Source organism: Aphidius gifuensis, linkage group LG2 (genome assembly GCF_014905175.1).
Source record: "Aphidius gifuensis isolate YNYX2018 linkage group LG2, ASM1490517v1, whole genome shotgun sequence".
In the NCBI taxonomy this organism is placed as follows: Eukaryota; Metazoa; Arthropoda; class Insecta; order Hymenoptera; family Braconidae; genus Aphidius; species Aphidius gifuensis.
Genome location: NC_057789.1, coordinates 27,522,214 through 27,535,493, shown reverse-complemented (window position 1 = coordinate 27,535,493; position 13,280 = coordinate 27,522,214). Strand labels below are relative to the sequence as shown.

The 13,280-nt window shown below is 22.0% G+C and overlaps 2 protein-coding genes across 2 annotated transcripts; one reads left to right on the top strand and one right to left on the bottom strand.

Annotated features, from left to right (window-relative positions):
- Positions 1-998: 998 nt before the first annotated feature.
- Positions 999-5,246, top strand: LOC122850014 (tetraspanin-5). Its single transcript, XM_044148965.1, has 7 exons — positions 999-1,098; positions 1,442-1,516; positions 1,946-2,044; positions 2,130-2,267; positions 2,339-2,389; positions 3,767-3,877; positions 4,178-5,246. The coding sequence occupies exons 2-7, from the start codon at positions 1,478-1,480 to the stop codon at positions 4,244-4,246; spliced, it is 507 nt and encodes a 168-aa protein (XP_044004900.1). The 5' UTR covers positions 999-1,098; positions 1,442-1,477; the 3' UTR covers positions 4,247-5,246.
- Positions 5,247-7,051: 1,805 nt separating this feature from the next.
- Positions 7,052-8,595, bottom strand: LOC122850013 (uncharacterized protein DDB_G0287625-like). The gene is made up of 2 exons (XM_044148964.1): positions 8,428-8,595; positions 7,052-8,342 (listed from the first exon to the last, which is right to left on the bottom strand). The coding sequence occupies exons 1-2, from the start codon at positions 8,438-8,440 to the stop codon at positions 7,183-7,185; spliced, it is 1,173 nt and encodes a 390-aa protein (XP_044004899.1). The 5' UTR covers positions 8,441-8,595; the 3' UTR covers positions 7,052-7,182.
- Between the last annotated feature and the right edge of the window lie 4,685 nt (positions 8,596-13,280).

Below are 13,280 nucleotides of genomic sequence, written 5' to 3'. Positions count from 1 at the left end.
TAGTTTATAGTTGCCCATTCAATAAAGGTTGTTAAACTAATTTAATTGGATCATATAAATAACTTTCATTCAAGGTTAATATCAAAGATTAATTTTAAGTATGTAATTTACTAAATTATTTCAAATCATGGCTAATGTTAATAGTTATTAAATTTAATTTATGTATCATGGTTTATGAACAACAGTTGGTCCAGTTGTTTTGGCTTGAGATGAAATAAAACTTTAAAACTTTCAAGTACAAATTCTTGTTTGTACATGAAATGTGGTTTTCTTTACAGAGTTCATTCTACTGTCCTTGTGGGAATCTTTTGGAAGATTAACAGTTGTTCAGTCTTGTTGGCTTCATTTTCTTGCATCTTGTATGAAAAAGTTTTTCACAAAATTCTTAAATTCTTTAAACCCTGGACAGGCAAAAAATGAATTATTATTTTATTCTTTTCTTATAAAATTTACTTGATAAAACCATGATTATAATATTTATGATATTATAATTATTTTCTTAACTTTTTCAAAAAAAAAAAAAAAACTATTCAAAAGTTAAATTAGATATAAAGCTTGAAAATTATAGCAGGAATAAAAATTGAAAAATTAATGTTTTAATGGAATAAAAATTAATGAAAAACTAATGTAAATATTACGTTGAAAATTAACTCGAATTTAAGAGTAGCTTTTAGTTGATGAAAAGAATTATAAAATGAGTTATGAGCTTTTTTATTTAGCAAAAAAAAAAAAAAAAGGAAATAATAAATTTTGTATTTTATATAGAGATTTATTTAGTTGATAAATTGTTTGGTATTTGGATTGATCTAGAATTTCAAGTGTTTGAAATATTTTGAATATCCTAACCACTAAACTATCTGATATACTAATTGGATCATGCAAATTTTGAATTTGAGATATCTTGGCTTCACTCTGCAACTATTCAAAATATTATTTACAAATAAAATATACAATCGTGTTACTTGATAAACAATTTAGAGACAATTTAATTATTCTTTTTTTATAATCAATTTATTTTTTAAAGGTACAATCGCAACTGTCATTGGATTTACTGGATGTGTTGGTGCATTAAGAGAAAACACATGTCTACTAGCAACTGTGAGTCTATTTATTTATTTATTTAAAAATAAATTACAAAAATTACCTAAACAACTTTTGAATTTAAAGAATTTTCTTATGTTTTTTTATTTTTGATGAAAAAACATTTTAAACATTTTAAACATCAAAGTTAATCAAAATAAATATTTAGAATTTTTCAGGATAAATTATAAAGAGAAAAAAAATTCAAAAGATATTTATAAAAACATTTTTGCATATTAAATTTTTTACTTAATTCTGACACTAAATATTTTTACATAAATTTAAATAAAAAAATTAACTATTTTTCAATTTAATTTATAATTAAATGTATTTATCATTTATTTATTTTATTATTTTGCAGTATTCATTTATTCTGACTTCATTGCTGTTGCTGGAAATGACTCTTGGTGTTCTGAGTTTTATTTTCAAGGATTGGGTAAATATTTTTTTTATTTTTTATCTTTTTTAATAAACTAAAGATACTAATAGCGAGAATTTTTTTTTTCTACTTTGCTCTTTCAAAGTTAAATACACAACAAAAAAAGTAAAATAATAATAATTAAAATACTTGAAATGTAATTAGAGATGTTGAATAAAATTTTTAAAAGCAAGATTAATATAATTTTAGTCATTTTAAATACAAATTAAATAAAAAACTTTAATTAACATATTGAATTTGTTAATATGAGTTATTGTTATTTTAAATTAAATCAATTGAATTTATTAAATTATTAAAATTTGAATAATTCATAAATGTGTTGATTAATTTAGCTCGTAATTAAATTGATATTGATTTAACAGTCTATTGATTTTGTTTGATAATTATGACAAAAGAAAAGAATTAAAGTTTTATATTATTTTGTAGATAAAAGCTCAAGCAACTGGAGGTTTTCAAGCATTTATAATACACTACAGAGATGATCCGGATCAACAGAATCTCATCGATTGGATTCAAGAAGACTGGGTAAAAATTTAATACAATTACAATTTAATATAATTACAATTCTTTTTACTTTTATTATAATTGTTTTGTATTTTTATTTTAATAGCTACAATGCTGTGGAATTGAAGGACCAAAAGATTGGGATAGAAATAATTATTTCAACTGTTCATCAATTGAAATTGGCTCAAGTGAAGCTTGTGGTGTGCCATTCAGCTGCTGCAAACGTGAAACTAATACAATGAATGTAAATAAAAATTTAATTTTATATATATTTATTTATATATTTTTTTAATTATTTATATTTTTTATTTTTAGGGTATCACGAAAAATAAACAATGTGGATATAACGTTAGAAAACCAGGAAACGTAAGTTTAATCTAAAAAAAAAAGAAAAAAAATTAACAATAATACCACATTATTTGAAAGTTTTTTTTTTTTGGTGAACATGTTTTCCTCGTATAATTTCCAAGTAAATATTTCCTATTTTTTTTCTTTTTCATCTGGTCAATAACCACAATTTTTTTTATTTTTTCTATTTTAAAATATTTTCCTGATTGTCTCAAAGTTTAAATTAATAAATAAACCGACAATGAGAAAAAGGAGCAAAAAATTTACTGTTTACAATTCAAATATATATATATAAAAGAAAAAAAACCTTTTTTCTATTTTAAAATATTTTTTTACGTGATAATTAATACTGTGATTGGTATACTCAACGTTTTAAATTGATTTGTTTATTTTTAAATTGAATTTTTTTTATTTACTTTTTGTATAATGGTTTTGTGAGTACATCGATAAGCAAGTCTGAGTGAAAAGCTTCGCGAAAAAAATGATTACCATGTGAAGAGTGGCTTTGCTAAAACAGTTGGGTGCGATCACATTTTAATAAAAAGATTAAAAAATTATTATATAAAAATGTTAGTTTTTGTTTTTTGCACAAACAATTATGTTTATATATTTCATTTTCAAATAAACATTGTTTTATTTCCATTCATGCATTTCTGTCTGCACATTCTCATTATTCGTGATTGTAAATTTTTTAAAATTATTTTATTTGCCAAATAGTATTATAAAATTAACAAAATTTATTATCAGGTAAGTTTTTTTTTAGTGTATAAATTTTAAAATTTATACACTATTAAAATAATTGAAAAAATATTTATACTGTTATTATTATATTTTATTAAATTATTATTTTTACCTAAAAACTTTGAGCCATATTTTTTTTTTTAGTTTATATTGACTCGTTATGTTTTAATAATTTTTATCAACTGTATAATTAATATACTGTTCCTCCAGACTGCACATTAAATTCAGAGTATTACCATCAACAATAGCAGTCATATAATATTCTCTGCACTAATGCAAACTTAACACGCAATATTGTAATATATATATATATTTTTTTTACACACAATACAGAATGCATTAATAAATTATCTCATATCTTTTTTTTTTTTTTCGTCAAAAGGTTTTTTTTTTAAAAAAAAAGCTTTTAAATTTTTTTTAGATTAAATATCATATTGTTAATGTTGATTTTTTAATAATTAAAAAGCTTAAGACTAGAAGAAGAAAAAAAATAAAAAAATTCCCAACCCAATTATTATGATTTTTTCTTGAAAAATAATTCACAGCCAATTCTAACAAAACTATCATAAAAGTTTCTGGATAACTTGAAAACATGTTCATCAAAAAAATCGGTAAGCAGTAGAATATTTTTCTTGAATTAATTTATTTTTATAGAATCGAGAATTGGAAATACACGAAAGAGGATGTATTCAAGCAGCTGAGGATTGGATGGATAGAAATTTACTTCTTATATCAACTAGCGCTGTCGCAACAGCTTTTACACAGGTATATTTTTAAAATAAAAAAAAAAAAGCTTCATCATTATAAAAAAGAATAAATTTAATATCAAAATTCTTTATTATAATTATAATAAAAATTTAATTGCATAATAATTAATCAATGTTACACATTTATTTATTTTTTTATATTTTGTAATAAAATTATTGCTTGTGCACGTTTGTACATGTTTTAGTGTTTAAATGTTGATAATATTAATTTTAAAATTGAAAAAAAAATATATTTAATAAATTCTGTTACCTATATAAATATATATTTCATTTAACTAATTGTTTTTTTTTTTTACAGATACTTGGAATATGCTTTGCCCAAAATTTACGTGCCGATATATTTGCACAAAAGGCAAAGTGGCACTGACACATAAGAGCCCCTACGGCCGTTTAGCGTTTTATAATAATGGATGCTAATCGATCGCGTTGATCAAACACTCAGTATTGCTGATTTTCGTATATGCAAATATCCGTTAAATAATGAGCAAATATCCTCATTAACAAATTGTAATTAAAATTCATTTTAGCAAATATCGAAATATCTGAAATTACAAAATTTAGTTTATTATTTTATAATGACAATTATTCTTTTTGCTCTTTTCTTAATTGACAAACATGTTTATTAATAAATTTGGTAATTTAATCAGAGGTTTATCAAGTATAATTATATTTAATATGATAAATAATAATAGTGTAAAAAAAAAAAGTAATTTAATCTATGATTTTATTATTGATTTGCTATTAAAATAAATGACCTCTGATTAATTATTTAATTTATATTGAATTACACTCTGGGAATATTCAAGTACACAAATAAAATTGTTATTAATTACTTTATAAACAATGGGGATTGTGACTGGTGTTGATCGACGTGATGTGTCGTGGGGGCGTAACAAGAACTTGCCAATCTTGTTACACGTGTAATATCAATTTGCAAAATAATATTTTGCAATTCAAGGCTTTTTTTTTTCTCTGTAAATTAAGAGAAATAGTTTCTAATTTTTTTTTTCATTTTTTTTTAGTCAAAGTAAGCAATTGATGAGATGTTTCAATAATTCTTCCTGACTGTTGGGATAAATATAAATTAAATTTAAGAAAATTAATCAGTTATTATTTATAATTATTTTATAAATAATTATAACTTTTTGTCTTAGTCATTATCATTTTTTTTTTTTTCATCTTTCATCGCGTCATGGACAAATTAATTTCCATAAATTTATCTCATCGAGTTTATTGGTCTATTTATGAAATAAAATGAAAAAAAAAAATTGAATAATTCAAAGAAAGTATAATGGAAGTAAAATCTTCATTCAATAATATTTTTTAAAAAAATTCCAAACACTGGCATTAACTTGAATAGATAATTGGCTTGATTTAAAAATCACCTTAAATATGAAGTGTTCAAATTCATAAAAAAAAACTGCATTGTAATAATTATTGTAAAATATCAACGTGTTAAAATAATTGTATAATAGATTAACAATAATTTTCCTTTTTTGAGAAGAAAACAAAAATACAAATTATATCTAATTGACTGTATTTTTACATAAGTTAAAAAAAAAAAATACTGTCATTATTTCAAACAACTACAAAAAACATATATTAAAATTTCAAAAATAAAAAAAATTCACCTTCTTGCCTCACTGAATTAAATCAGTTTAATTTTGACCGTAGTTATGTTTTTTTTTTTCTCTTTATAATTTAAACTGTCTACAGTGTCGATGCTTGCAAAATGATTTTATAAATATAAAATGCGATAAGTAACTGTGAATCTTATTCTATGTGATCTTATTTTATAATAATAATAAATAATAATAATATGTAATAATTAAAATTATAAATTATAAACTGTCGCCTTTATTTTTACAAATGAAATAATAATAATAATAACAGTTGTTCAATGAAAAAAAATAATATTCTGATATTTAGTAATTTAAACAAAATCATTCCGTTGGCCGTTTTTATTTACTTTTATTAATTAAAAAAAATTTCATTGATTATTAACCTGATCCAATATTCTTTTATTTATTAAATGAATATATGGATCATGAATTAATAATTTTAAATAAACTTACTTTGATATATCAAGGTAAATTTATTTTAAATAATTATATTGTTTATAAATTAAACAATATAATTCACTGCCAGTTTAATTTTTTAACAGCAATATTATTATTATATTATTTTCTTTAATATTGATGCTATTAAAAACAATTCTAAATTTTTCTTCATTGGCCAAATAGACAAAATTAAATTGTTTAAATTCATTTTGTTTTTGACAATTTTAGTATTGTTTTAAAATATGTGTATTGTGTTTTTGCATCAAATCAATTTTATTTCAAATAAATTATTTAACAATTGTAAAAATAACAACAGCAATTTTCATGGTATTTAATTAATTTTTGAAATAATAATTATTGATCATGACGATGTAAATACTGTACATCTTAATTGTAAAAAAAAAAATTATATTTATCAGTAATTATTGAAAAATTATTCATCGATTTGACCAACTTAATATTATACCATTATTGTTTATGAAAAAACAGATATGATAATAATTGACAGTCATGCTAATTGAAATTAAACAATAAACACTATAAATTTTATTCAAAATAATTCTCATTTTATTTATCTTTTTCACCATTGTAAAATTAACAAAAATCGTGCCAAATTTTATTTTACAGTTAATTTACATGTGAATAATTATTTTTAATAATACTTCAACATTGATAGAATATTTTTATTCAAATACTAGAGATATAAATCAATGGAAATGTAAAAATAATATGATAAAAAAGGAAAAAAAAAAAAAACTTGCTAATTAATATTTACTTTCAAATATTGAATATTCAAAAATTGTAGTTTTATATAAAATTAACCAATTAACTAATTAATCAATTTACTATATAAAAAAAATAATATCATTTTATGAAAAAAAAAAAAGAATATATAAAGATAATTACAACTAAGTGACATAAAATTAATAATGCTTCAAAATATTGATAATTAATTAATCCAGCATATATTATCAACTAAAAAAACATCCAGAAAATCAATTCTATTAATTTTTTTTTTTCTATCAATTAAGAAAGCAATAATATAAATAATATTAATTTAATTATATAACCAGCTATAATATTTTTATGAATGATAAATTTTTAAAAATATTAACAAAAATTTCTGCCAAAATATGATGCAAACAAAAAATTAATAATAATAACACAAAATATAATTAATATTTTCAATTGGCAGGAATGTTTTTGTTATCACTTTTTATAAATTTTAATGTTTGGACTTGAATTAATCCCATGGTGCCTCATGATCATCATCAACTTCTGTTTTTTCAATTTTAATTAATTTATAACTAACTGATGTTTTCTGATTGTTCTTGGATGAAGATGAAGTATTTTTATCGTCTTCTGAGTCATCATAACGAATTGGAGAATATCGATTACTTCTCACAGCCAAAGAATTTTTTTTTGTAGTATTAAGTTCAATTGGTGAAAAAGTTTTGTCAACTGATTGAGTTCTAGATTCTAAAACATCAATTAAATTATTTGTTATTGTTGATAACTGATCTTTATATTTTGCTTTAGCATTTAACAAAACTCTTGCATCAATACACTTTGGTTTTATTTTTTTTGTATTATCATCAATTGCTCGTATTTTATCAATGCATTCTTTCAATGCATCAGATCTTTTTCTGGATCTACGTCTTCTGTCTCTTCTTGAAATTGTTGCAAGTGATGCAGTTGAACGAGGTGATTTTTTATGACGTGAAGATCTACGTGCATCAGATGGATCAGATCTTTTTCTTGATCTACGTGCATCAGATGCATCAGATGCATCAGATCTTTTTCTTGATCTACGTCTTCTGGCTTTTCTTGAACTTGTTGCAGTTGGACGAGGTGATTTTTTATCACGTGAAGATCTACGTCTTAGCTCAGGAGATGTTGATTTTGTTTTTACATCATAATCATTTTGTGATGACTGTGAGTCATTTGTGTAATCTGTATCTGATGATGATACTAGTGGGTTTTGATTTGAATAACGTGTTTGGTGATTTGAGAGAAGAATACTTGGATTTACATGAATTTTACGTGTTGATAAAATACTTGGCATCAAGGAATCTTGTCTTTCTATATAATTTGGAGGATTTGATGTACTTCTGTCATTTGTACTCTCCATATTGTTCATTTGATTTGAATAATATTGATTCAAATAATATCCATTTTGATAATTTAATGAATCATTGTAGAATCCATTTGATGATACATTATTCACATTATTTAAATAATATTGATTTGTATTATCAATTGGACTGGTAACATTTGGTGTTGAAATTGAATAACTCTCACGATAGCTTGATGAATCATAAAATCCAGCTGATGTCATTGTTGAATTAACTGGTGAAGTTATTGGCAATGAAAAATTACATGCCATTTGTCTTGTCTGATCATCTGGTTGACAAAAAAAATAAAATAATTTACGGTATATTTGTTCAGCAACTAAATTTTTACAATTATTAAAATAATTATCACTTACTTATTCGATACATGTTGAGTGATGAACTGATGTTGTTGGAAAAATAAATTTCACTGAATTTAAACAATTAGTACAGGAAAAAATATTCCTTCAACGTCACAAGAAAAAAAAGAAAAGAAAAACAAATGAACGAATGGATAGGTTGGAAGACTGAATGGTTAACAACAAACGTGTAAAACGATCCAACACAATCCAACATGAAGTCATGGACGCAGCCATCTTGATTTATTTGAAATTATAATTATAATTTGATGAGCAGGACATTCCAGGAAGTTTAAATGAATGCCATCTATTAATGTCAAGTAATTGCTTGTCTCTTCAGCTTTTTCAATTCCTTATCCCAACCTGACCTGAGTCATCAACGCGTTCTCTTTAAAAAAAAAAAATATATATATTTCAAGTATTTTCTGGAGCATGTTATCGCTTTTAACAAGTGTTGGAATTTTTCGACAGCTATTGTGAGTATTTAACTATTTTTCATATGTAGATTTTCCTAAAACTATTTCGACCAAAGAAATTTATAAAAAAAATTGTGTAAAACTTTAATTCCTTATCATATAAAAATTGGATATCTAATTTTTGAACTGTAAATAATATTTGACGTAGAAAAATGATAGATGGAAAATTTTAAACTTCACAAAAGTAAGTTAACATTTATTGTAGAAAAAAAGTTGTATAAAAAAACTGTAAAAGTCTCTGAGTTTATAAAAATTTCATTTTTATAAATAAAAGTTGAAGATTTGAAAAAGTTTGTAGCCTTTTTTTTTTTTTTTTATTTTATTGTGTTATGATTAACCAGATGTTCAAATATAGTTTTGTTCGATTGAATTTTATTTCAGACGTTTTTCCACTTGTCTATGATGTACATCTTGGAAATTCAATTTTATATTTATGATGATACATCATTGATATTGTTATTTTGTAAAGTGATCACAACTGCATATAAATAATTTAAAATTTTTTTATTAATCTTTAATGTTTTTTTTTGTCGTACGACAGAATAACGTTATTCTGTAAATTTTTTGGTATTTGTTTTTTTTTTTTTTTGAAGGCTATAAATTTAAATTTACTAAAACTTTTTAGACCAAGATCAACTGACCTTAAATTTTACCCTTTTTAAGAATGCACTATACATTCTTATTTTATACATGCATTACTAATACATTATTTTTTATACTCACTGTATTTTTTCTCATTTATTTGGATAAAAAAAATAACAAATTTTTATCCTCTAAACTAACAAAAAAAAAAAATAAAAAATACTCGTAAAATTTGCAGAATTATTTTTCAAAAATTGCCACATGATTTAAAAGGTTTCATGCATGATACGCTTCGTTTATCAACGATAATATCTATCTCAAATTATTATTATAAAAGTACAAAAATTAAAAAAAATTTTTACTAATAAATTTTATGCTGAAGAAAAGGTTCAACATGAAAAGGTATTTTTATATTTTTTTCTTGGGTTATACATTAAAGCTATTTTCACTTTATATTTTTGTTCAACGAATAGAGGTATTGTGTAATCATTTAAAACTTAAACGTTAATATAAAAATTTTCCAAGAAAAAAAATTAATATCTATATATAAAAACTACGTACTTATACTTATAAAATAAAGATATTTACAAGAAAAAATAATAATAATAATAAACTACCATTTCATTTTGAAGCTTTCTTTTGAAAACAACTTTTTATTAATTTTTTTAAAAAAGAACATTAAATTTAAATTTGATATAAATTTTTTTATTCAACTCTAATGACCATGACACTATTAGTTGATATCATAAAATTAAATTTCTTCGTCTTTTCAAGTTTCTATCAACCAGCTAAATTGAAATTCTTAACATATTAAAATAATAATAATAGTAATTATTATTATAATATAAATTTAATAACATTTCTCAAGTTAGCAAGTTTATATTTCAAAGTCAAGTGATATACAAGTATTTAAAAAAATTTTTTTATTAATTTAACTCAAGTGTTTTTGACATATTATTTCGAGAGATTGTAATTGAATAATCAACTGAAAAATTTCATTTCATAAATAAATTGAAAATTCATGAGTTAATGGTATTGTATTATTTACTCAAATATCTGCTAATAAATTTACGCGTCATTTGTTACCACTTAATTTTTATTGTATTATAATACACCGATCAATACAATCGTATTATAGCAAAATGATGCGCCAAATAGTTCATGACTAATTGATAATTTAGTACAATTTTGTATTAATTTTAGTCATTAGAGTTTTATAAAAATAATATTTTAGTTTACACATAAAATTCATATCATAAAAAATAAATTTTATTAATTTTTTCAGTAATTACTACTTAGTAATTAAAGCTAATAATAAAAGTTAAAATATTAAATTTTAATGACACTTAAGTGATGGTATAATGATATTATAATTTGCAAAATTTATCTGTCAAAATGATTGAGTATTTTTTCTTATGAAATTCGTTGGTATATAATTTTTATTATTTTGAGTCTCAGTGGCATATTGGGTGTATTTTCAAGCTACCGTAGATGAAAAATATTAGTGATTTTATTAAAAAAGTTTGAGTTACACTTTACTAAATAAAAAAAAGTTAATAATTAATTGATACAGCCTTAGTCTGGTATTTGAATAGTTACTTTTGTTAAACTTATTTTGTCGAGTATTTTCTGTGTGATTCTTGTTTACTTTAAATCCAGATTTACGTTGAACGCTTTTGTGGTTTTCTCACAACATGGCAGGTAAAGTGGAACGGATATATATGTGTTATTTATACATAGATATGTACATTAACATCCGGTGTGTAATTCTATTGGTTGTGGGTGGTAAAATGACATAAAAAAGGTTGGTATATCATACAACAATGCAGCTATAAAAAAAGTAGTAAAAAATCTCTCGAGAAAAATTTTTTCTTCGGATATGCGTTTAAGAATTTGACCTCTGCGAATAATAATCATAAAAAATAAAGTAAAAAATTTTTAATAGAATTTTTTAAACCTTAAAGAACATATACTATAAACTTTTAAATTTAATTTAATTTTTTTTGGAAGGCTAAACCTAAATTTCAAAGCTTTTTTTAATTAATCTACAAATTCAAGTTAAAAAATTTTCATTATTCTGCTAACGTTAATTTAATTGTTTAGCTTTTTGGTTATTTATTAAAGTAATTTTACTTGACATTCATTTCAATCAGTAGACAAAAAAGAAAAAAAAAATAAACCAGACACAATTAGTAAAAATTAATTGAATGAATAATTAAATAAATCAATATACTCGGTTAAAGTATTTTTTATTTTTATATTAAATTAAATTCATACATGAATTATCATTTCTATGACGTTAATAATTTTCCAGATTAATTTTTTTTTATTTATTTAAATGTGAAAGTTAAATTTATCGGTCAATTCCGTGACTAAAATAAATTCAAGTAAAAAAAAAAAAAACAATATGTTGCTGTTTGATGAACTATATTGATGTTCAATGAAATTTAAATATTATTTAATCTGATAAAAAAACAAAGTACTGAATAATTTTATAAAAAAATTATAATACTGTATGGATTCCCGGAAAACTAGGAAATAAATTTTATTATTAAATTCGTTTACTAATAATTTAAATTAAATATTTTTTTTAATTGATGGAAAATAAAGTTTTGTAATAAATTGTTTAAGAACAATTTATTCTGATTAAGTGACTTAAGTACCAAGTAAAATAACAAACTAAAATTTAAATTAAAGAAAAATCTTTTGTCTTAAATTCGGTGAACTGTAAACAATTATTATATTTCAAAGTTGTCTTGACTTTTTAACTTGTTAAACTTTAAAATTTTCGACAGTTTTATATAAAATTATTACAAAGACACAACAAAAACAGAAGTGATTCATTACGTTCAAATAATTAAGACATGCAAAACACTTTGTTAATATCAAGAAATATTTCAAAACTTTGAGAATAATAATCTTGTAATCATTCAACATATACAAAATCTAAATGGGACGTAATAAAATATATCCAACTTTATTTATGTTTATTTACATAAAATACACGAATATTATTCACAAATAAGTCACACTGAATTTATCTAACAATACATTCCATTTAATCATAAATGAAAAATCAAAAATAAATATTTAAAAAGCTGACATATTGAAAAACTTTATATCACTTTTCTAATAATTCAAAAAAAAAAAATAAATTATTATTTCAATTCTTTTTAATCAAACTGTCAGAGCTTTTCTAAAACATAATATTCTTATAAGTAGGTCGAATTGAATATCATTTCTCTAAAGTAAGAAAAATATTTTTTACATTTCATTCTATCACTGGTTTAAAATTAAAATGAAAAAAAAATTACTACTTTTTTTTTAATCACAAAAATACAAATCCCCAAAACATGCCATCACATTTTTTTTGAATACAATAAAATTTGAAATTATAATTAAAATTTGCTGACGTTTTTTTTTTTTTTACACCACACCTGTATATAAAAAAAATTAATTAACCTTTTACTTTGTGCAATCAAATTAATTGGTATTATCATCTGATATCAGTAGACACGTTTCGTCTCTATAATTAGAAACGTCTGTTTTCGGTTGAGATATCATTTAATTTGTCATGGTTATTACTTACATATATACATATTGTTCGTCGTCTGTTGAAATTATTAGTGGTCTTTTGAATGATCTAGAGAATTCTCGTCATATATATTTACCTTTAATTTTATTAATTTATGTTTGTTTGTGTTTCTCGTTTCTTGATTCGTATCTTGTGCTAAGTAATAAAATAAATTATTTATTATTATTGAATGAAATGAAATTCCCGGTAGTGTAATTATTGGCTAGCAATTTGTTTCG

Excerpts from the sequence above, each read along its gene's own strand:
- LOC122850014 (XM_044148965.1), top strand. The coding sequence starts at position 1,478 with ATGACTCTTGGTGTTCTGAGTTTTATTTTCAAGGATTGG. Across the intron at positions 2,268-2,338 it reads GTGAAACTAATACAATGAAT|GGTATCACGAAAAATAAACA; the intron begins GTAAATAAAAAT and ends TTTTATTTTTAG. Across the intron at positions 2,390-3,766 it reads ACGTTAGAAAACCAGGAAAC|AATCGAGAATTGGAAATACA; the intron begins GTAAGTTTAATC and ends TTATTTTTATAG.